Raw genomic sequence first — 24,639 nt, forward strand, 5'->3', positions numbered from 1 at the left:
CATAATTTATTGAAATTATCAGTAGGGTAGTTGGATGTACCTTGAATCCTTAATGGTCTCATCAGACACCCGCCATCTATTTTCATTGTTCAATTCTTTGACAACATGAAAAAACCAAAAGCTCTGTCCCCCCCTCTCTCGGTCTATCCAAGGGAACTCCAGATATTGGATCTCTTTCTCTTTGAATGATATCTCAATTTCAGCGACGGTTTTATTAGATAACTTACAACTAGAAACTCTATTTTTTCCGATCCAGTTCCTCCACCACCGCGAACCCCAGTTAGATTCAGGCATGATACACTTTTTAGTTATTGGGAGAACCCGAATACTCTCTTTTGGGTCCAGGAAAGAGCTCTCGGAGATCTTTTTTCCTTTTGGAATATACAGGAGCGGAACAAGAATCAGCATAGCCAATATTCGTGTTCTGCACTCGTACATTTCTAGCCAATTAGGTCACATGTTAACTACTATTGCAATGGCAACAGAAATATATACCAATACTTGTGGCCGAGACCATAAATAATCATGCTATGCTTCACAAGTCACAACCAAGACCTTAGTTGTTTTGATCCTTAGGCTTCATGCTTTTGAAATGGACAAGATCCTTGACTTGAGGCAAGTGCAAAGCTTACTTGCATCTTAATGAGAATATGACAAAGTTTAAAAATTCGATTTTCAAGAAAAATGGGAGAATATGTAGAAACTCATAATCTAATATGAATGCAGATTTTATTCAAACTTTGTTTTGCTTACTGAGTCTTCCAACTTATGTAGGAGAGAACTGCATTCAACAAGGAAAAACACACCAACAGTGATTACAAACACTAATTATTACAAACACCAGTACAATATCTACTCTTAAACATTTTAGAGCAAATTTAATGCTTTTGATTTAAAAAAATAAATAAATAAAAGACATGATCTTTACAAACATAAAGGAAACTTGTCACGACTCTTGGCACACTTTGATACATTAAAACTGTCGGCAGAGAATCTCCTTCACATGCTGTTCTGACAAGGTGAGAGGTTATAGTTTCTGTACTCATTTGAGTCACATGAACCATATTTTGATTCTCTGTTATCTGCAACGGAATATTCACCAGGACAAGGATTTTGGGAATCATGAAACACTTATTTTAGTATTTAATGAGGTTGGTTTGTGAATTGTTCTAGAATGAATTGTCTGCAAGGGAATATTCACTAGGACAAGGATTTTGGGAATCATGAAACACATTTTTAGTATTTTATGAGGTTGGTTTGTGAATTGTCCTAGAATGAATTGTTTTGGAATTAGTCCAAGAGAAGTGCAGGTCATGGACTTTGTTCGAGAGACATTGCCATTAATTTAACAAAGCACATTAACACGGTTTTCGTCTGACATGTTTCTCATCTTTTGTAAATTTGAGGATTTTTTTCATATTTGTACCTAAAATTTCTGATATGAAATTCAAATTTCTGAATTCCGTACTTGACTGCCAAATTTTCTGTGGAAAAGGTGTTGTTAGGTCCTGGATAGACCGTATTGCTATACCGTAGGGTATGCGCTCAGAGATAGTGTATATCAACTGTATACTAGGCTTATAGCCGAGGTCCCAATCACTGCGCACAAGCAATAGGCTTATAGCCAAGGCGTGGGTGTGTGCACAGCGTGGGCGAAAGTAGTAAATGTGTTCTGAGTGTTTACCTGGGGTCCTTAGGCTCTTATTTATAGGATTACCTTCCTAGGCTTGTGCCTTTTGAGATCCCCCAATCGTAGCGTGATTCAACCTCCTTCTGTTGGGATGTGATCCTTATCTTATACCCTTTAGCTGTTTGGGGTTGTTGAGATTTTGCTGATTCCATATCTCACCAGATATTCTAGTAGGTAGTTGAGATATGATATTCATATCCATAACAGGTGTGGTAATATTTTCTTATTCTTTGAATTTTCCGCTAGTACAAACATACTCAAGTGTATGAACACCTTTTCCAACAAATTATCCAATTGTTTCTTTAATTCTTTCAACTCAGAAGGAACCATCTGATGCAGAAAAATAGAACTGGACTGAGTTCCTATATCAAGTCAATGTGCAACTCAATCTCCCGATATGTGGTAATCGTGGTAACTCAAAGGGACTTCGGTGAACTCACAAATCACCGGAACTAAACTAATGTCACCAAAGAGTGCACTCTCCAGAAAACTGTGGTAAGGACCCTATGCAACTTCTACTCATAAGTCATTCAAACTTCATAGCAGAAACTACACTCTGAAGCACTTGGCATCTATCACCCTGAAAAGTAAACGTTCCCAATCTAGAGGTGACGATGCAATAGCCTTTTTGCCACAATCTACCAAAGGTATATGTTTGGACAACTAATTTGTTAGAGAAATTTAATATAAAACTATTAATGTGACTTGAAGGGTGAATAATATACACTCTCATCTAACTATGCTAAGAATTTCATAATATTTAATTATTTATTATTAAACTGAAGGCAATAAGAATCGAACTCTACCACTTGGTCATAGAGACTCTAATACCATGTAAAGTAATAATTTCAACCAAAAAACTTAAGTTGGTAGGAGAAGACAACATTATTAATGTTGAATATCAAGAACAAGAAGATTTATAAGTAATCCGTGTGTCTTAACTACACAGCGGAGAGTCTATTATATAACTCAAAAGAAAGAAAATACAAAGAGATATACATGATGTGGGACTTCTATACTATACTACTATTCTAAACTATTATTTACAACACTCCCCCTCAAGCTGGAGCATATAAATCATATGCACCAAGCTTGTTACATATGTGATCTATCCTAGGCCCTCTCAAAGACTTAGTGAAAATATCAGCTAATTGATCAGTTGAGTTAACAAAACTAGTGACTATATCTCCAGAGAGAACTTTTTCTCTAACAAAATGACAGTCTATCTCAATGTGTTTGGTCCTTTCATGAAACACTGGATTGGAAGCAATATATAAAGCAGCTTGATTATCGCAAATGAGAGATGTTATGCCAATGTCTCCAAATTTGAGTTCCTTCAATAGTTGTTTTAACCAGATAAGTTCACAGGTGGTTGTGGCCATGGAGCGATATTCTGCTTCAGCACTTGATCTGGCAACTACACTTTGTTTCTTGCTTTTCCAAGAAACCAAGTTACCTCCAAGGAATACACAATACCCAGATGTGGATCTTCTATCACTGGGAGAACCTGCCCAATCAGCATCTGAGTATCCCTCAACTCTGGTATGACCTTTGTTTTTATAGAGGAGACCTTTACCTGGAGAATTCTTGATGTACTTGAGGATACGAATCACTGCATTCCAATAATCTTCACAAGGAGAATTCAAGAACTGACTTACTACACTGACTGAAAATGAGATGTTTGGTCGAGTAACTGTCAGATAGTTCAGCTTCCCAACCAATCTTCTATACCTTTCTGGATCTGAAAATAGCTCCCCCTGATTTGGCATAAGCTTGACATTTGGATCCATGGGGGTATCGACGGGCTTAGCATTCAACAAAGATGTCTCCTCTAGATTGTCCATAGCATATTTCCTCTGGGATATCACAATACCATCCTTGGATTGAGCCACTTCAATTCCCAAGAAATATCGTAGTCTTCCGAGATCCTTTGTGTAACAGCCCCAAACCCTGTAGCATGATATTGTCCGCTTTGCCCCGTGCACAAGCACCGTCGAACTCACGGTTTTGTTTCTTGGGACACCCCACAAAAAGGCCTCACACTAGAAGAGGTATCCACACCCTTATAAGGCATGCTTCGTTCCCCTCTCCAACCGATGTAGGACATTACATCCTCCCCCACTGGGAATACAGCGTCCCCGCTGTACACAACGGTCCAGGGCCAGGCTCTGATACCAAATGTAACTAGGGCTGTGCATGAGTCAGGTCGGGTCAGGTTTTTGTCCGACTCGACCCAACTTGGTTTTTATAGGTCAGGTATTTTGACCCGACCCGCTTTAATTTGATCCAAGTCAGGTCTGACTTGGATTGGATTTTGTTGAACTAGTTCAGAACCAGTTTGGATCTGACCTGACTTGGTTTCTGAAGTGGGTATGACTTGGTTTCTGAAGTGGGTCTGACTTGGTTTCTAAATTGGGTCAAATCTGACCTGACCCGTTTTTGACTTGGATTTCTCACAAAATTTTGTCGAAATTTTTACGTTGCAAAAAACGAAAATTCCATCACAAAATTATTTTTTCGTCGAAATTTTTACAAAAAAAACTTTCTATTGAAATTTAGTTTCCGTCAACAGTTTTGACGAATATGATTTCTTCCATCAAATGTTTTAAACGAAAAAAGAATTTTGTCAAAAAATTTGACGGAATGTTTTTCGTTCAAAATTTCGATGGGAATGTGTTCTGATGAAAATTTTGACGAAAATTATTTCGAGGAAAATGTTTCATTTGAAACTTTCGATGAAATTTAGATTCTCTAAAGAATTTTGACAGAATATTTTTTCGTCAAAATGTTTTTTTTGTCAAAAAAATTTAAGGAATTTTTTTATAAAAATGTGTTTCGTTGAAAAATTTGATGGAAATTTTTTATCCAAAAACTTGACGAAAATATTTAGTTGAAAATTTTCGATGGAAATGTTTTGCTAAAAATTTCGACGAAATTTTTTTTTTTTGTCAAAAAATTTAACGAAAATTTTTTCGACCAAAAATTTTGTCGAAATTTGAAATCTGTAAAGAATTTTGATGAAATTTTTTGCCGTACAAATTTTTTGCCAACAAAATTTTTTGATGACGAAAATGTTTCCGTCGTAAACTTTCGCCAAAATTTGAAATCTGTAAAGAATTTTGAAGAAATTTTTTGCCGTCAAAATTTTTTGATGACAAAAATATTTTCGTCGAAAACTTTCGCCGAAATTTGAAATCTGTAAAGAATTTTGATGAAATTTTTTGCCGTCGATATTTTTTGCCGTCAAAATTTTTTGATGACGAAAATGTTTCCGTCAAAAACTTTCGCCAAAATTTGAAATCTGTAAAGAATTTTAATGAAATTTTTTGTCGTCAAAACTTTTTGATGGAAATGTGTTTCGTCAAAATTTTCAATGAAAATTGTTTGGAGGAAAATGTTTCATTTGAAACTTTCGACGAAATTTAGATTCTCTAAAGAATTTAGACAAAATATTTTTGTCAAAAAAATTTACGATTTTTTTTGCAGAAATATGTTTCGTTGAAAATTTTGATTGATATATTTTTTATCAAAAAACTCTACGAAAATATTTAGTCGAATTTTTTTGATAGAAATGTGTTTCCCTAAAAATTTCGACGAAATTTTTTTTTGTCAAAAAGTTTAACGAAAATGTTTCCGTCGAAAACTTTCGCCGAAATTTGAAATCTGTAAAGAATTTTGATGAAATTTTTTTCCGTCAAAGAATTTCGATGAAAATGTGTTTCGTCGAAAGTTTTTAGAAATATATTTTTTTGGGAAATATTTTGACGAAATTTAGATTCCGTAAAAAAATTTGACAATAAAAATATTTCGTCAAATTTTTTTACCGATATGTTTTTAGTCACAAATTTTGATGAAAATATTTTTCGTCAAAAATTTTTGCGGAAATTTTTATGAAAATATTTTCCATAAAAGATTTTGACGTAATTGTTTTATGTTAAAACTTTTCTTTTAATGTAATTGTGATTTTTTTTTCACATAATGGGTATAGGTCATGGGTCAGTGGGTCAATATTAAAACGAGTCAGGTCTAAAACTGACCTAAATAAAAGTGGGTCAGTATTTAAACCAGTTCAAAAAATATGGGTATTTATGGGTCGGGTCAAGGTCGGATCAAAGGCAGGGCAAGTGAACCAGTTTTTTTGCACGCCCCTAAATGTAACAGCCCCAAACCCTGTAGCATGATATTGTCCGCTTTGCCCCGCGCACAAGCACCGTCGAGAGCTCACGGTTTTGTTTCTTGGGACACCCCACAAAAGGCCTCACACTAGAAGAGGTATCCACACCCTTATAAGGCACGCTTCGTTCCCCTCTCCAACCGATGTGGGACATTACACTTTGTCTGAAAATGATGACTGAGATGTTGTTTTAACTGAGTAATGCCTTGATGGTCATCACCTGTAATGACAATGTCATCAACATATACTATCAAATAAATAGATCCAGAGTCTGAGTGGCGATAAAAGACTGAGTGATCAGCCGCACTCCGAGTCATACCAAACTGCTGGACAATGTTGCTAAACCTCTCAAACCAAGTTCGTGGGGACTGTTTGAGACCATACAAAGATTTGCGGAGTCGACAAACTAGACTGGACTCCCCCTGAGCAACAAATCCAGTAGGTTGCTCCATATAAACTTCTTCCGCAAGATGACCATTGAGGAAAGCATTTTTGACATCCAATTGATAAAGCGGCCAGTGACGAATAGCAGCCATAGTAATAAAGAGGCGAACAGACGCCATTTTTGCCATAGGGGAAAATGTATCCCCATAATCTTCACCAAACACCTGAGTATATCCCTTGGCCACCAAACGTGCTTTGAGACGATCCACCTGTCCATCAGGACCAACCTTGACAGTAAATATTCATCTACATCCAACAGCAGATTTTCCAGAAGGAAGAGGAACCAGATCCCAAGTATCACTGCCATGAAGTGCACACATCTCGTCAATCATAGCTTGTCGTCATCCGGGATGGGATAATGCCTCACATGTAGTCTTAGGAACAGATATAGAAGACAAAGAAGAAAGACAAGCAAAATGTGATGGAGAAAGGCGACGATAACTCATATTTATTGAATACCTGAGTGGAGGACGAATATTACGAGTACCTTTTCGGAGAGCAATGGGTAGGTCAATGTCGGAGGGCGGGACTGAAACCGCAGGAGTTGATGACGGCAGATCTGAGTCCATAGGAACCTCATCAATGTCTTGGGGTATGGGTGGATGTGACCGACGGTGATAAACCTGGAGAGGAGGATCTGGTGCTGGGACATATGGAGAAGTGACAATAGGCGTTGGTGGTGTGGAATCTGGTGCCGGAACATATTGAATTGGAACAGAGGGTATAGGTAACTGAGTATCAACAGAGTCATCGGGAACGGAGGTGGAGCCAAAAAATGGCACAGACTCAAATAAAGTAACATCCGCCGAGACAAAAGAGCGATGGAGACTGGGAGAGTAACATCGATAACCTTTTTGTGTCCGGGTGTAACCGAGGAACACACATTTGTGGGATTTGGCAGACAACTTGTCACGATTGGGACCGAGTTCATGGACAAAACAGGTAGAACCAAAAATACGAAGGGGTAAGGAATGTAAAGGCTGATGAGGAAACAAGATAGAGTACGGTACCTGGTTACCAAGGACAAAGGAAGGCATGCAATTAATGAGATATCATGCGGTGAGAACAGCATCACCCCAAAAACTGGTAGGAACATTCCCATGAATTAAGAGTGTCCGAGCTGTTTCAATAAGATGACGATTTTTTCTTTCAGCAACCCCATTTTGTTGGGGGGGTATGTGCACATGATGTGTGGTGAAGAATGCCATGAGATGCCATGAATGATTGAAATGGTTGAGACAGATACTCACGAGCATTATCACTACGAAAAGTGCGGATAGGAATACCAAATTGAGTAAGAATTTCATGATAAAACTTCTGAAATATGGAGAACAACTCAAAGCGGTTTTTCAGTAAAAATAACCAAGTGTTTCGAGAATAATCGTCAATAAAGGTAACAAAATATCTATAACCCCGAGTGAACCAAACTAAAAGGAGAGGAGGCACGACGATTGACTCTATTAGGAAAAGAACTGCGAGTATGTTTCCCGAATTGACATGATTCACATTGCAAAGTAGACAGCTTGGACAAACGTGGTACCGTCTTCTGGAGCTTTGTAAGACTAGGATGACCCAACTGAGCGTGAATAGTGAGTGGAGAATCTAATACAGAATCAACATGAGAGGAGCTGGAGAGCAGGTAAAGGCCATTGGACTCAAATCTGTCGCCAATTGTCCTCCCCGAATTTCGATCCTGTAAAACAACAGAATTTTGGGTAAAAGAAATGAGACAATCAAGAGAACGTATTAAACAGCTAATGGAAAGGAGATTAAAGGGTGAACCAGGGACATGGAGCACATTATCAATAGTAATAGAGGGAAAGATATGTACTGTTCCAATCCCATGAGACTGAACCTGGGAACCATTAGCCATAGTGACAACAGACAAATAACCAGAGGTAGAAAGAGAGGAAAACAAAGATTTATTATCAGAAATATGATCAGAGGCACCAGAATCAAGAACCCAATGACTAAATGATGAACTTTGAGTGAAACCAGCAACGTTATTACCTGTATGCACAACAGTAGCAGTGGAACTAGTGATCGTGAGCCGAGAAATATCTTGAGGAAGGATAAATGAGCTAGAATCAGCCATGGATCAAGAACAATTCGCTGAAACAAAGATGTGAACAGTAATGGAAAGAGGAGAAATGCTTCAGTGGGAATTTAGGAGCGGGCCTTGGACGGAAAGAACCGCCTCTTTGTGACGATCACAACTGTGGGTGGCTCGCAGGAAAAAGTGCCTAAAAAGTGATCGGTGGTGGCGGTCAACGGCGGTCAAATGGTGGTCCATGACGCTGGCAACCTCTAATGACGGTGGGTCTTGCGGCGTTGGGTAGATCGGCTTCTTCTGAGTCCGTTGATGTACTTTTTGATCAAACCGGGGGCCGGAAAATTTTTCCGGTGGAGGACGGTGGTGGCAGACGGTGGCTGGAAACTGACGATGGTGACAGTTTTCGGGAAGATTTTTACTCGGTAGACAGTGGGTCTACCGGAAAGATGCGGATCTTGTTAGGCTCTGATACCATGTTGAATATCAAGAACAAGAAGATTTATAAGTAATCCGTGTGTCTTAACTACACAGCGGAAAGTCTATTATATAACTCAAAAGAAAGAAAATACAAAGAGATATACATGATGTGGGACTTCTATACTACTATTCTAAACTATTATTTACAACAATTAATTTTATATATTTCTCTAACAATCAATTTTAAAAATAACATCCATCTGTAACATGTCAAGCAATCTATCACGTAATGGCATAATCACTTAAACACATCATCACAAAACTGTAATCATAAAACCTTCACTTTTAACTCTCATTCATCCCATTTTCCCGGTCTTAAAATGTTCAACAAGACTATATCATCCTGCTACCTGTCGTTATATTGAGAAATTTGGCTCTAGAATTTTGTAATTAAAACACTTTATCCCATTGGAATTGGATATGGATAGCATTCGTCATACACCTCGCAGGGGTTCGAAGTCCATATAAAATACTATCACTATCTAATTCCGTTCCTTGGATTTTGAAAACCATAGCTCAGATACATATGAACTAAATTTTGGCATGAATGACCTTGTTATTTCCATTAAAAAAAACACACACAAGGGGGGGATGAGTTTAAAGACAAAGTGAGGTAGAAACTATGCTGCATAAAAGGGAAAATGTCGCGCCTTCTGCAAGTCACCAAATAGTATTTCAACTAACATTCACACAACATCATATCATATTACCAATGCATCATCTTGTATACCAAATGGGAAAAATACAGCTTCTCTTTGGCGTTAGGCAAGCTGGAGGTATTTATCTAAAGTCTTGCGCTTCAAAGGTTTCATGTTTATATACCGAAGATACATTTCCCATTGATAGGAGAATCAGAATCTCCTAAAAGGGTTTTTGTCTTTAGACCCGGGGTTTCATTCTTGTATACCAGAGATGCGTTCCCCTTCTGGTTCATGATCATCATATCCCTCCTTACTTCATTTCTATCAACATTCTCATATAAGTGGATGTCTAAGCCTTAAGAGAGTATATCAATTCACATTTTCATATTATGTCACACATAAGCACAAATTAATGAGTGCGTCTCAAAGTTATCTCATCCCTCTCCCCATGCACACATAGACATTGGGCGTATATAAGATAATGTCATCATAATTTGCAGTCCTTTCATAATACTCTGTTATCAACAACAATTATTATTAACATAAGATTCTATACATGTATGTGATAATGTGTCACTTTTCATTTAAACTAGGTAACTTCTTTCAAATCAATGTTGTTGGTATCATCTACATGGTTGACTTTCACAGTGAACTGGCATTGACCTATTTAATGTCAAGATTTGATTCTTTCACAAATTAAACTAAATTAAATTATCTTTCTAACCCAAAATAAAACCATTCACTTCTAATATGTATATCAAAAGTTACACATGTTTCAAGTTGCTTCTAAATGAAACTAGGACCAATCCAACAATCATAAAATTCTGAGATTTAAACAACATAGTACACCTTCCAAGATATGAGCAAGCCAGAGAACACTAATTTTGAAGATACCAAACTTGAAATATGATGATCAATCAAAGTTGACTAGTCCATATGCAAAATGTTTCTCAAATTCATTGGAAGCGATCTACAAGAGCAAAAATCCTGAACATTTGGATTAGTCAAGACTAATTAGAAACAAACTTTCAAACTGATGGGCCTATGGGCTGAAAGGGATGAGAGGTTAGTTAGTTTGTTAGGAAAGCTTCTAGAATATTCCTAGAGGAGGGAATAAAAGAGAGTGAGTGTGTGTAGTGAAAAGGGCATGAATTGAGTAATTGGTTGCTTTACATAGTATCAGAGCCTCGATGTCATTGGTTCGATCCTCACCGTCCTCCATTTAATTACTAATTAATTCAGTATTGTAGAGTTTCTTAGTACAGGTAGCTGGGCCTGATGCATTGTCCACCCTTCGAGCCCAATGAACTCAAAAACTATTAATTAGTGAATGTGTGAGTGAACGGAGATATATAAAATCATTAATGTAACCTCACCCAACAGTTTAAGTTTTTGGATTGAATTGGTTCTTTACAGAACTCAAAAACTATTAAGCTAGACATAAATTTTAAGCAGAGGTAAGTAAATGGCCTCATTGTCATTATGAACCGAACCAAATAATGACAGCATTGCGTATCTAAATTAGCACTAGGAAGTACATCATGATTCCACAACAATTAATGGTTATAGACGAACAAATATTAGTTAGAGAGTAGAGCCTCAATTTATTTGTCAGACATTGACACCTGACCAAACATCCTTCATTCAAGATATAAAAATTTGTGGCAGGTAAATGGCTGCCTACTTTATGATATGTATAAACTGAATAGTGAACACAAGGTGTTGTGCTATTTAGCAAGTTTAAAGCCATACTAGTGATGAATTCTTCAAAGCAAGATGCCCAAAAACCGGTTAAAAGCTTATATAATTGTCAAAAAGACAAAAACCAACTCTCTCAAATGTTTGAGCTTTTATAGCTTGAAGCATGACAATGCATATCTCGCTTAACACTAGATCATCTCATAATTAAGACTCTGATACCATGTCATGAATCAGCTATGCCAAAAAAAAATTGTAACACCCCAAATTTCTAACAATATATAAAACAATCTTATAATAAATAAATTGTCAAAATTCAATTTTTTTTTTTTACAATTATAATAATAGAAATATTGCGGAAGCTAATCTAAATCTAATTTGGGGAATGTTACCGCCGCACCTGTATAATGGACAGGTGCAAGGCTAAATTTATTACATTAAAATAAAACCAAAGACTAAAGTTTAAATAAAGGAAATATGTCTTATGCATTTATTTAAATCTCATAAAATTTCTAAACTTAGGAACTAGCTAGAAATATTCGAGTCGTGATCCTCACTGACCACAGCTAGCCCCATCCTTTGCAACATGCTTCACTGAAAATCTGCTCTCCCGTGAAGGATCATTGCAGTTAAACAAACACAAAAGTCAGCAAAGCTGGTAATCCCAATAAAAATACAATTAATGTAATTAATAACAAATTAAATCAAATATCAAATAGTGTTCAAATCAATTCCACATTAATCAAATCAAATATCAATATAATAATTAAAATTCCATTATATAATATTTATCTTTATTAAGTTCATTTAATGTATTTGGTAATTATCAACTAATATATTTAGCACAACATTAATCATAATATGATAATATTCACAACTCAATGACATTCTTAATAATCAAATCAAATAACAAATTTCATTAATAATGTTTAAGTTCATTATATTTAGTGGGAAGAGAACCATGGTAGATCGGGGAAACCCTGCCAGTCTACCCCGTGACCCGGAAAATAACCACTGTTACCAGCCACGTATAATCAAAATTGACCATAATCAATTCACATCTTCCTAGTGTGCACACCTCTTCCCAAAGTTGCTACTAGTACCCCGAGAAAAAACCACTGTTACCATATACCACTTTGGGAAGAACGGATATAATCTTTTTCACATCAGTTTCACATCGGAGGCATAAAGCCCAAAAGTTGTTTTCATCACCTTGGGAGGTACCATCCCAAAGCTATCCTCCCACTATTAATTTATTCAATCACATACAATCAATTCAATCTTGTCACGATTCTCATAATTGTCAAATAGTTTTCATGATTTCCACATCAATTTAATCAAGAGTATAATTTCAAAATTCAATCTTTCAATAATATCATAATTTCCAAATCCATTATAATTTCCAAATCATTTATCCAAGAATATCAAAACTTCCAAATCCATTATTCAAATATAAATAATTACACAATTAATTCTGATATTTTTTTAGAGGATTAAAATTCCCAACAATATAATTAATCAAAATAAAAATAAAAATTAAACCCAATAATATCATATAATTAACCTATTTCTAGGGACTAGGATTACATATACCAAATTACATATAAATATAACCTATAACTCCCTAGGGATTAGGATTACATACAATGTATTTCATATATATAAAGTATCCTAAGAGAACATAGGGATTAGGATTACATATATCAAACATATAACTACCTAAAGATTAGGATACACCCAATAAAATTTCATACACAACAAATCTACAACCACCTAGAGATTAGGATTACCTGGTCTTCATTTTTGCTAACTTCTAGAAGAAAAGAGTAATTTGGGGCAGAGAACCGGTTGGTAACTAGAAGAATATAAAATAAAATAAACTAAGTTTTTGAACTAAGAAGAGAGAATAATAGTATACGAGAAATGTTGAAGAGTGAATTGGTTTGGTTAGGCTAGGCCTCTATTTATAGTTGAAGTTTTGGGTTCAGATATTGGTTTTCGTGCATTTATTTCCTTATTCTTCATTGATGTATCTGGCTCAGATATTGGCTTCATACACTATTTTATTATTAACTAGTTGATTACCCGTGCGATGCACGGAGAAAAAAAAATCGGTTTGTTTGTCCCGTAAACGAATTAATAAGAAAATTGGTTTGTTCGTATGACATAAACGTGTAACTTTTAAGGTAGGAACAAAAAAAATATAATAATTTAAACACAGTAAATTCCATGGTTGACAGCAAAATCTCCATTAAAAAAATATAAATATCATATTGACAGCAATATAATAAGAAATATGCCCAACCGATACTCACAACAGTTGTAAAATATCGTCTGCCATGCACTATTGGTATTTGCTGCTGTTCCAAATGAATCATAAACAATATATAAACAATATTTGGAAAAGAAAAAATTATTGAAAGGAATTATATAGTTAATATTTGCCGAAAGTCACCTCCTAGAACGACAACTTTTCCACCAAAGGGCATATCAACACAGCTAAGAACATCTCTAAGTGTTCTATCAAGAGCCTCAAAGCAAAATTTGTGCACCATCGGTGCTTTATCCCAAATGATTAACTTTGTTTTTGACAACAACTCTGCCAAAGTAGAATTTTGTTTTATATTACATGTTGCATCTTCGGTGATCTGTATAGGAATACGAAATCTAGAATGTGCCGTACGTCCTCCAGGAAGAAGAAGTGAAGCAATTCCGCTAGAAGCAACATTAAGCACTATTTCAGCTTGAGATCGAACAAATGCTGACTGGGTGTTCCAAATAAATGTTTTTCCAGTCCCACCAAAGCCGTACAGGAAAAAAAATCCTCCTTTACCTGCCGAAACAGCTGAAATTATTTTGTCATAAACAACCCTCTGCTCATCAGTGAGTGAATTCAGTAGTCTGTCATGCTCTTCTTTCAAAGAGAATCTGTCATACAACAATTCATCCATCACCAATCTATTCTGCATATCCAATAAAGATTCACCCATGATGCTCGGCATGGATGGGTAATCAGAGAGGCATTTACCGTTGCTTTGCAACACCTTATCGATTTCTGCCAGGGTTATGTTTTTTATAGAATCCTCTGTAAGCAAAGCAGCTGAAAAAAATTGAAAAATACAAAAAAAAAAGATTAACAAAGACAAAGTTGGTGAGGAAAGAAAAATAAAGCGAAATTATGAACAAAGCAGAGGGTGTGAAACATAACGAATTTTTTTAACCAAATATTAAGAATATGACGGTGTATAATGTATAGATGTAATTTTATTATGAAGGAACAAAAAATGCTCACATTTTTTCGAAGGTCAAGTGAATTAAACATAAGCAAACTGTTTGCATAAATGAATGCACGATACAGAACGTCAAGAATATTAATTATAGTGCACAATACACATAAATGAAAACACAAAATTTGTTCTGGACAATTACCTTCACGTCCAATTCTTTGCCTATGCCGATAAAGAACATCGTCAGATAGTAATTCCCAGCATTTTTGGAAAACATTTCCAGGCCTGTTCATTGAGTTACCAAATAACAATAAGGCAAACAGATTTCTCAGATAAGTTGCTGACCCCCAAGAACTTGCCTCCTTAATTGCATCAATGTACTCATTGTCATCATCCAAAAGCCCCAAAGAATAGCAAGCATCCTTATATGTAGGAAAAAGCACCCCATTGACCGTTCTCAAATCTTCATAACTTGTACAACCCTTTTGAAAATTAAGTAAAGTTCGGAGATAGGAATCTTCTCCATTATTGGCAGAAAAACGATTTATTATTCCAATTGAAAATCCTTGTTTTCTGGGATGCCATTTATGCGTACTTTCTTTATATACAAATTGAGTTGGATACTCTGCATAAGTAAGATTTCTACCTTCTGGATATTTTTTATTTGCATCCATCCAAGACTCGAACATTGATTGTCTAGACTCCGCCCTAGTCTTGACATCGGTTATTGAAGCATGATCATTAAAAACAACGCTTTTTTCATTGGGTAGGTGAAATGGCAATCGCTGAACAGGGGGGAATCTGTAATGAATCTCAAATCTGAATATTCTCCAAGCAGCTTCACATGCGGACACATACCTATCATATATAAGCAATAAATTCAAATTAAGTTAGAAAAAGGTTATTCCAAGTAACGAAAGGAAACATAACCGATATGAATTCAACAACCTGCAATCATAAAACATTTTGATTTCATCATCTGAATGATTTATAGCAGCTGTCACCCTGTCTTGCCCTTTATGGATGTATTTAAAGAGATATTTAATGGCACTACTTTGACAAGTATATTCAACATTGATATGCGCTTGATATTTTAGAAGAAGTTTTGCATTATACGGCACAACATAACAATTATCAAGTTCAACGCCGTTCTTTTTGACAACACTTCCATCATTTCTTCTTCTATAATGAGGGAATCCATCATCATCAATAAAAGTACGGGAGCAGAACTTCTTGGGAAATTTCTTTGAACAATGTCTGTTCTTCATGCAAGGAGACTTGTAATTGTCAGGACCACAGGGTCCATGCATCATATAACTCGTGACAGCTGCAAAAAGTGAAGGATTGGAATCTTTGTTAGGAATCTCAGCTGAAATCAAATTATCAATGTCAAGTCCAGTATTAGGCTTTTCGGAGGGATGCAAGAAAAGTAGAATATGAGCATGAGGCAGTCCACGTTTCTGAAATTCAACTATACAAACATCTGTTACATTAAACAAACAGACAGAGTTAGTTAAAATCAATAAAGTGGTTTTTTCGATTTTTATTTTGAATTTTTTTGGTAGGATACATAAAATTGTGGTCCGGTTTGTCCAATTATTTTCTATATGTCAATGTGTAAATTTTGTCATAAAAATCGAAAAAAAAATAATCTCAACAATACACTTACGTGCATTAACTGTGCCAAGAACACGACCCTTTTTTAAATCATGTAGCAATTCGTCTAATTTGAACTTGAATACTCGGCAAAGAATATCAAGACGATCTTCAGCGTTGGGTTTTCTTGCCTTAAGAAATCTGGTAATCTCTGGCCACTTAGGATTGCAGGTGATCGTTATAAACAGATGAGGATATCCAGCCCAACGGAAGATTGCAAAGGCATCTTTACAATTCTCAGCCATATATCTAGGTCTGCCTGTGAACGAAGAAGGAATAATGATACGCTTTCCAGTGTTTATAGCTTCATCTTCACAACTGTCAAATGCATTTTTAATTTTTTTGTATAACTCTGCCCTGAGATGACTCTGGTTATATTGAATAAAATTCAGCCGATCAGACTCAACCATAGTGTAAGCATCAACAAAAAATTGTTGAAAAAGCTTCCTTGAGTGATGGAGAACTTCGGACTCTCCTGATCTCATTTGAATTCTGAACGAAAAGAATTCTTGCATGCTAACAGTGGATCTTGGATTAGTCCTACCATGGGATGTATAAGATCGCTCGACATCATCACGATAACCATCTTCACCATAAGGAAATAACAAAGGATACTGCAATCCAAGATACAACGGATGCTTGACATCTATACGCTCCAAAACTCTATCTTGTGTCTCAACAACAATATCCCTATCATAAAATGAATGAACAATAAGCATAAAATCTTAGATAAGATGACAAATTCCAACACAAAAATCAATTAAAACAGCTGATTTCTTTTTGTAATAATTTTTATATATTTTTTGTAAACTACAGCTACATAAAAAACCAAAAAGCTTTTTTCTAAAAAGCAAAAAAAATTAATTTAAAAAAAAGAAAAATTCAAAAATCAAATATTTTTTTAAAATCTATTTTTTTTGTAAAAAATATTTCTAAAATTAAAAGGCATAATTTTTTTTTTTATAAGTCAATTCAAATAGACCCTTAATTATTCTTATTTTCTCACAAAATCAGTTCAAAATAAGTTCAAAAACAGTTTAGAAGCTATTTATATTTCAGAAGCGGTTCATACTTCATAACCAGATCAAAATTCATTTGAGTATTTAGTTGATTCATTTTAATTTTTAAATTTATTTATAAAATCAGTTCAATTCTTAAAATTAGTTGAGAAAAATGTGTTTCCATTCCATTCGATTCAATTTGATTTGGTTCGATTATTTTACACGTCTTAATAACAACGTAGAACGTGAGGTTTATGTTGTGGAGTCAATAACCCCCTAACAATGGGTGGGAAAAAATAGAAGGAAACACAAGCTTTTAAAATAAAGTTTCATTATTTTATTTTAGATAAAAAAGGTTATCATTATAGTAAAATTAAAAGTATCTTCTATGTACCGAAAAAAAATATCTGCTACTATATTTTCTTTTTCGATAATAGATTTGCCTTCAGCTAATATTCTTTTCCCACCATCCATATTTAAATTCAAAATTTTAAACCATTTCAAATTTCGAATTTTAGATCAAACGACCAATTACAACATAAAAAGCAATTAAAACACCTGATTATCCAATTAAAATAATGAATGAACAATAAGCAGCACATGACAAATTACCTGTTAAGTCTTCCATTCGAGTTATATTTTTTTTTTTTTGGAAAATTCAATTCGAGTTATATTGTCTACATTAATAAAACGCCTAGAATTTTTCTTTTCAGCCAGTATGCTTTTTCGCCTCATTTTAGTATTTTTGGTATCTATCAAAAAATATGAGGACGCCAATTTTTTGAACCAAATGAATTACGATGCAAACGATAAAATTAAATACTTACGGAGATATTTTTATATCAAACCAAATGAATTTAATTGACACAACCTTTGTAGTAATGTTAGCGTTAATAATATTACGAAGTTGTTGTCTGTTATAGCTCAACTGATTGTGTACATTGCCTACTTCGTAAAGTCTACATGTTATAAAAAGCAACAATCATAAACAACATCGAATGGAACTAAAAGGGATTTGAAATCAATCATTAGAACGCAACACAAAAAGAACTCAGAGCGAAATAAAAAATACCTGCTGGCCTGGGTGTCAGTGAATGGAGATAGATTCTCTACAAAAGAGAACAAATACACAACCAATAAACATGTGTTCTGTACACTGATATGAACTCATACACGTTGAAGAAAAAAAATTTAATAACATTTACATACGAAGAATTATATCATATTATTTTTTTAAGGTTTAAACTACAAATACTTTTCTACAATTTAACAGTGAACGTAATGTTACCGTTAGTAATATTACGGTGCTATTGTCTATTGCAGCTCAACTGATTGTGTACATTGCTTACTTCAGAAAGTCTACATGTTATATTTTGCACAATCAGAAATAACATCTAATGGAACTAAAAAGGATTTGAAATCAACCATTACAAAGCAACACAAAAAGAACTCAGAGCGAAATAAAAAATACCTGCTGGTCTGGGTGTCAGTGAACGGAGATAGATTCTCTACAATATGACAAACAAAAGCAACTTATCAAAGTCTGCATACAAAGAAATATATTTATTTATATATTTTTTGTAAACTACAGCTACATGTAATAGGGATATGTTATGACTGGAAAAAAAAACAAAAGCAACTTATGTTCATAGTGAAAGGAGTAAAAAAGAAGCGCAACTTATGTTCATAGTAAGCATTGTAAAAAGAAATGAACAACAAAGAAACTTCTGTAACAGAAAATAAACATACGAACCATGAACAGGTTGAAGGATAGTGTTTCGCACTTACCAGTAAAGGGAAACAACACACGACAGCCTGAGGTCGAAGAATCACTCAGAATATTTTTTAAACGGTCCGTCCTTCTTCTCTTATTTTGGGGAGTTTGGAAATCTGATTGATGTTTATTCATGACAGCACCCAACTTGCTTGGAAGAACTTTTGATTAAGAGAAAAGAGAAGATAAATTAAGAACTTTGTAAACTCTCCTTTATATGTATATAGATGTGCTTCAACGGAAAAACGAAGAGAAAAGAGAGATACTCCCAAAAATACCAAAAAAATAGAAAAGAAAAGTCTGCGAGATCAAAAAAACTCAGTGTGCAGAAATGACAGTGCCGTATTCGAATTGCAGGGTGCAATTAAGATACATAGGACAAACGTCATTAAGATAGAAGTCATTTAAAATTTAAAATTGATGGTCAGAACATGTGCGCTTTCACTTTATAATTTTGGGTAATAAAAATTTAAAATTTACAAAATTACTTATTCGTAAAATTATAAATTTTAATTACTTATTCGGTAATTTAATTAAATATATGTTTTTCTTTTTGAGGGAGCAATTTCTGGTCATGAAAGACAAATGTCATTATCTGTTTCAACGTTTAAAAACAAAATAACTATATAATAAAAAAAATGTAGGCGTTTCGAGCTTCATATGCTTCCAGGTTCTTGCACGTAAAGATTAAAATTCGATTTTTAAAAGAAATTTTTTCCCCACCATCCATATTTAAATTTAAAATTTTAAACCATTTCAAATTTCATATCAGACGACCAATTCCAACATAAAAAGCAATTAAAACACCTGATTATCCAATTAAAATTTCGAATTTCAAAACCATATTTATTTATTAATTATTCTTTTATGTCTGCCACCACAAATAGTCATTTAATTATTTTAATTTAAATTTTAAAATTCAATTTTTACAAGAATTTCTTTTCCCGTGAGCTTCAAAAAAAAAAGAGATAATGAGTGAAGAGAGAGAAACCGGCAAAGAGGCGAGAGATGCTACGACGGAGGAGGAAGATCTTCTCCATCGAAGCACAAAAAAACCTAAAGGCCCTGCTATGGAAGATCAACCTATGGATGATCACATGGCAGAGGAGGATATCCAGGTGAATGTGACTAGCAACGGGGGAAAAAAGAAGGAAGAGTCAGGTGATTCATCTAACAGGAAGTTGGTGTCATATAAAGATTCTCTTCTTGGTTTTAATGGAGGACCCCATGTTGCTGATAGCGATGAGGAAGATTGGGTAGAAAAACTACGTAAGGAAGAGGACGAAGAAGAAGGGGATGAGGTCTTTGTTACGGTTGATGGTAAGGAGGATCCTCTTTGCCCAACGTACTCTTTTCCAAAAGCCTTGCATTTAGAAGGTTGCAGACCTTGGAGACAGGCAGTGATTGTGAAACTTCTGGGGAAGAAAGTTGGAGTTAGATTCTTACTCAATCGTTTACTGAGAATGTGGAATATCTCAGGCACATATGAGTTCATTGATCTGGAGAATGACTACTTTTTGTTCCGATTTTCAAATAAGAATGATTACTCTCATGTTTTGGAGGATGGTCCTTGGATCATAGCTGATCATTATGTGGTAGTTCAACGGTGGCGTCCATTTTTTAATCCTTATGATGATGAGATCAGAAAGCTGGCAGTTTGGATTCGTATTCCAGGACTTCCTATTGAATTCTATACCTCTCATCATTTGTGGAATATAGGTAGTATTTTTGGTCGCACATTGAAGATTGATAGGAACTCTATCAGGAAACGTGATTCTGGTGAAGGTGATATTACAGAGAGAGCAAAGTTTGCTAGAATTTGTGTCGAAGTTGATCTTAGGAAAGGCTTTTTGTCCAAATTCTGGATTGCTGATCGTATCTTCCATGTTGGATATGAGGGTCTCCACTTAGTTTGTTTTGCTTGTGGAAAGTATGGGCATAGAAGGGATCAGTGTTCCCATAGTAATCTTCAACAAGATACTACGGCTTATTCTCCTGAAGTTTCTGACTCGGTGGTGCATAAGCAGCCGGAAAAAGATTCTGTTCCGGCGAAGGAGGAACCGTTTGGGAATTGGATGCTAGTGCAGCGTAACCGTCGATCAAGGAGCATAGCACAATCAAAGGAGGAATCAAGGAGCATAGCACAATCAAAGGAGGAATCAAGGAGCATAGCACAATCAAAGGAGGAATCATTACCATCGGGTAGGAGACAAGTTGGCGTTGTTAATAATGCAGCGTTACGTAATAAGGCAGTTTCCAATTATCATCCTAATCACAGACAGGTCATTCAATCAGGTTCAAGATTTCAAGCTATTGCTGAGTTGGCTCAAAAGGATAATAATATCTTAATTATTTCTGATTCTCCAGTGATTGATTCAATCAGCATTGAATCTGGTCTGACACGAATTAATCATGGGGAATTAATTGCTCATAATGAAGAACCGTTGGTGAAAAAGGATATTCAAATGGAAACAGTTTCTCCATCTGCTAACCTATCCGCGGGCAAGTCGAGAAAAGAGGTCCAAAGTCAAGGAGTAAAATTCAAAGAGAACCAAAAGAAGAAAGCAACTGCATCATCTGCTAAAGTTCATCAGCTGGTCCAGAATGCTAATATTAGCAAAGGCAGATTAAATGCTTCAAAAGGTGCAGAATCTCAAAAGAATAATTTTAAACTTGATTCTCAGAAGAATATGTCGGAGGATTTCCAAGATAGACAAATTGTCTTGCACCCTTCTATATCTAAATTCCAGAGGAAGACGTCTCATGTGGTTAATGATCAGCAAGAGACTCTTCCTTCTTCTAGTGGCTTGGATAATGGAGGTAAACATGGAAGACCACCAGATGCTCTTACGTTAATGAGGAATTTTTATCAAACTCACAAGGATTCTATCCCTTTGGATAATTTGGACGTTTTGGGTGCGACTTCGGTCTATACCAATGCTCTTTCTTAGGGCCGGTTTCTGTTCGGATAAATTTAAGATTGTTTTTATGAATATTTTGACCTGGAATTGTAGAGGGGCTGGGAAAAGGATTTTTCCGCCTCTAATTCGGGATCTTTCTCATAGATACAGTATTAAAGTTATGGCTTTGTTAGAAACTAGATTGAGTGGTGTTATGGCGGATAGAGCTATTCGGCGTCTTGGTTTTTCTGGTCACTTTCATCGTGATGCTGTTGGTTTTTCTGGCGGTATTTGGGTGCTTTGGAACACTGATGAAGTTTCAGTGGATGTTCTTTTTTCTCATCACCAACTTGTCCATACTAAAATTTGTTGGGTAAAAGAAAATAGAGAGGAGTTCATGACTTTTATTTATGCAAGTCCGCGAAGACAGGAACGTATTCAGCTGTGGGAAATTCTGTCTTCACTGTTTGATCAGTCCATGAGGAATGCAGCTTGGGGGATAGCAGGTGATTTTAACACTTATTTGTATGAGTATGAGAAGCTAGGTGGTAATGGGCATAACTGGAATAGCATGAGGGAATTTCGTGATTGTTTAGATGAATGTAGCTTGTCTGACATTGGCAATCAAGGTCCTATTTTCACTTGGCAAAGAAGAAATCTTCAGGAACGTCTTGATAGGGTTTGCGCTAATGATAATTGGAACTTGGTTTTCCCTAACCGTGTGGCTTTCAACTTGCCTTTCTTTGGCTCAGATCATCGACCAGTGTTATTATGGGAAGGTCAACCTGCTATTTATCCGAGAGGGGAGCGTCCTTTCCGTTTTCTAGCGTCCTGGTTAACAGAGAGCACTTTTCATGAGGTGGTTAATGGATGTTGGTCAAACAATGTAAACTGGATGCATGCTATGGAGACATTTCAGATTAATGCTTCGGAATGGCATAGAAATGTTTATAGGATTGCTCTGAAAAGAAAGAATGATTTGCATGCAAGGATTAGAGGTATTGATAGATGTCTTAGTTATCAGTACAGTCATAGCCTTGAGATGTTGCAAAAGGATCTATGGAGGGAACTAGACAAGATTTATCTTCAAGAGGAAATTACTTGGTTTCAAAGATCAAAATTGAATTGGTTTGCTCTTGGAGATAGGAACTCGCGTTTCTTTCATTCTGTGACGGTTGCCAGACGTAGGAGGAATCGCATAGATACGTTGAAAAACTCAGAGGGAGTTTGGATTGGTGATCAACAGGTTTTAATGGAAATGGCTGTTTCTTTCTTTGAAAATCTGTACACAAAAGATCCATTACCTAAACCGGCTTTTCCAGTTCGTGGCTTTTTTCCAGTTATTGAAGCGCATGCTTTAGACACGATGAGTATTATGCCAAACAGTAAGGAGATCAGAGATGTAGTCTTCTCTTTTGGTCCATACAAGTCGCCTGGGAAGGATGGGCTTAATGCTCTTTTCTTTCAATCTCAGTGGGATAAGGTGGGTGAGTCAGTTATCTCTTTTGTGAAAGGTGTACAGAAGCCACAGAAGGGCAAGCTGTTATTATTAATAAGATTCTTGATTGTTTTTGCAGGTGCTCTGGTGAGAAGGTTAGCAAGGAAAAAACAAAAGTCTTCTTATCCAGAAACGTTAATCATACCCGAGTGCAGAATCTAAGCCAGTTGATGGGCTACTCTCCTACAAATGACTTGGGTAAATACTTGGGTATTCCTCTTCGTCATAGCCGTGTTACAAAGAGTACGTTTGGCTATATCTTAAATCGGATGCAAGCTCGTTTAAATGCCTGGAATCAACGTACTCTTTCATTGGCAGGAAGATCAACTTTGGCTAGGTCAGTTCTTACTGCAATTCCTCAATATCCTATGCAAACTTGTATTATTCCTAGTGGTACGTGTGATCGTATTGAGAGTGTAACTAGGAATTTCATTTGGGGATCAACTTCTGAACGAAGGAAAGCTCACCTGGTTTCTTGGGAGACAGTTTGTTTGCCGAAGAATGTAGGGGGGCTTGGTTTTCGTAAAATTAAAGAGAATAATATGGCTTTTATCATGAAGCTAGGTCACCAAATCATGACTGATCGTAATTCGTTATGGGTTCGGGTCCTTCGTAGCAAGTATAAGGTGGAGGAAAGGCTCATTCCAAGTATCTCGGCTTCCGCAAATGATTCTGGTTTATGGAAGGCTATTGTTAAGTATTGGCCTCAAACTCTAGAGAATTCTCGTATCATTTTAGGGGATGGGGTTCATACGTATTTTTGGATGGATTCGTGGGTGCCAGGATGTCCTCAACTTGTTTCTCTGGCCGTTCAACCTATTCCTCCTATTATGACTCATTGGTCTACGTCTCAATTTGTAACTTGTTATGGTAATTGGGACTGGCCTTTATTTCAGCACCTTCTTCCTACGTCAGTATTAGACAAGATTCGTAGTGTGCTCCCTCCTACAGTGGATCCTTCTCCGGACCGTGTTATTTGGGCAGGTAGCCAAGATGGGGTTTTTTCAGTGAAATCAGCTTATAACTATCTCATGGGTACCTCGCATTATCATCAGGATAGGATTTGGAAGGTAATTTGGGCTTGGCCTGGTCCTGAACGTATTAAACAATTCTTATGGCTTCTCTACAGAGGTTCTCTTTTAACTAATGTTCATAGAGTGCATCGTCACATGGCTACAGATGCAGGGTGTCTGAGATGTCATTATAATCTTGAGGATAGTTTACATTCCATTAGAGATTGTCCTAGTGCCAGGGAATTATGGGAGCATTGGATTCCTTCTGATAACCGTAGTGACTTTTTCTCCATGGATCTTCACCTATGGATTCAGACAAATCTAGGATTAAAAGGTCCGTTTCAAACTGATCGAACCTGGCCTTTGTATTTTGGGGTGATAGCTTGGTGTTTG

At 35.9% G+C, this 24,639-nt stretch overlaps 2 protein-coding genes across 2 annotated transcripts; one reads left to right on the top strand and one right to left on the bottom strand.

Annotated features, from left to right (window-relative positions):
• Positions 1 to 13,603: 13,603 nt before the first annotated feature.
• Positions 13,604 to 16,779, bottom strand: LOC133289157 (uncharacterized). The gene is made up of 4 exons (XM_061487026.1): positions 16,074 to 16,779; positions 15,353 to 15,887; positions 14,607 to 15,262; positions 13,604 to 14,277 (listed from the first exon to the last, which is right to left on the bottom strand). The coding sequence occupies exons 1-4, from the start codon at positions 16,777 to 16,779 to the stop codon at positions 13,604 to 13,606; spliced, it is 2,571 nt and encodes an 856-aa protein (XP_061343010.1).
• Positions 16,780 to 19,806: 3,027 nt separating this feature from the next.
• Positions 19,807 to 23,218, top strand: LOC133289158 (uncharacterized; the record flags this gene model as incomplete). The annotated part of the gene is made up of 3 exons (XM_061487027.1): positions 19,807 to 20,923; positions 21,071 to 21,686; positions 21,850 to 23,218. Coding segments are annotated over exons 1-3 (3,102 nt in total), but the record flags the coding sequence as incomplete, so codon positions are not given.
• Positions 23,219 to 24,639: the final 1,421 nt, after the last annotated feature.

The sequence above is a fragment of the Gastrolobium bilobum genome, unplaced genomic scaffold, assembly GCF_033153095.1.
Source record: "Gastrolobium bilobum isolate Gb01-03AN ecotype WA unplaced genomic scaffold, APGP_CSIRO_Gbil_v1 utg36104, whole genome shotgun sequence".
NCBI classification, from domain to species: domain Eukaryota; kingdom Viridiplantae; phylum Streptophyta; class Magnoliopsida; order Fabales; family Fabaceae; genus Gastrolobium; species Gastrolobium bilobum.

Coding starts and splice junctions, on each gene's coding strand:
- LOC133289157 (XM_061487026.1), bottom strand. CDS start 16,779: ATGCTTATTGTTCATTCATTTTATGATAGGGATATTGTTGTTGAGACA. Junction 15,263..15,352: donor AAAATGTTTTATGATTGCAG/GTTGTTGAATTC, acceptor TATATATGATAG/GTATGTGTCCGCATGTGAAG. Junction 14,278..14,606: donor GCAAAGAATTGGACGTGAAG/GTAATTGTCCAG, acceptor AATTTTTTTCAG/CTGCTTTGCTTACAGAGGAT.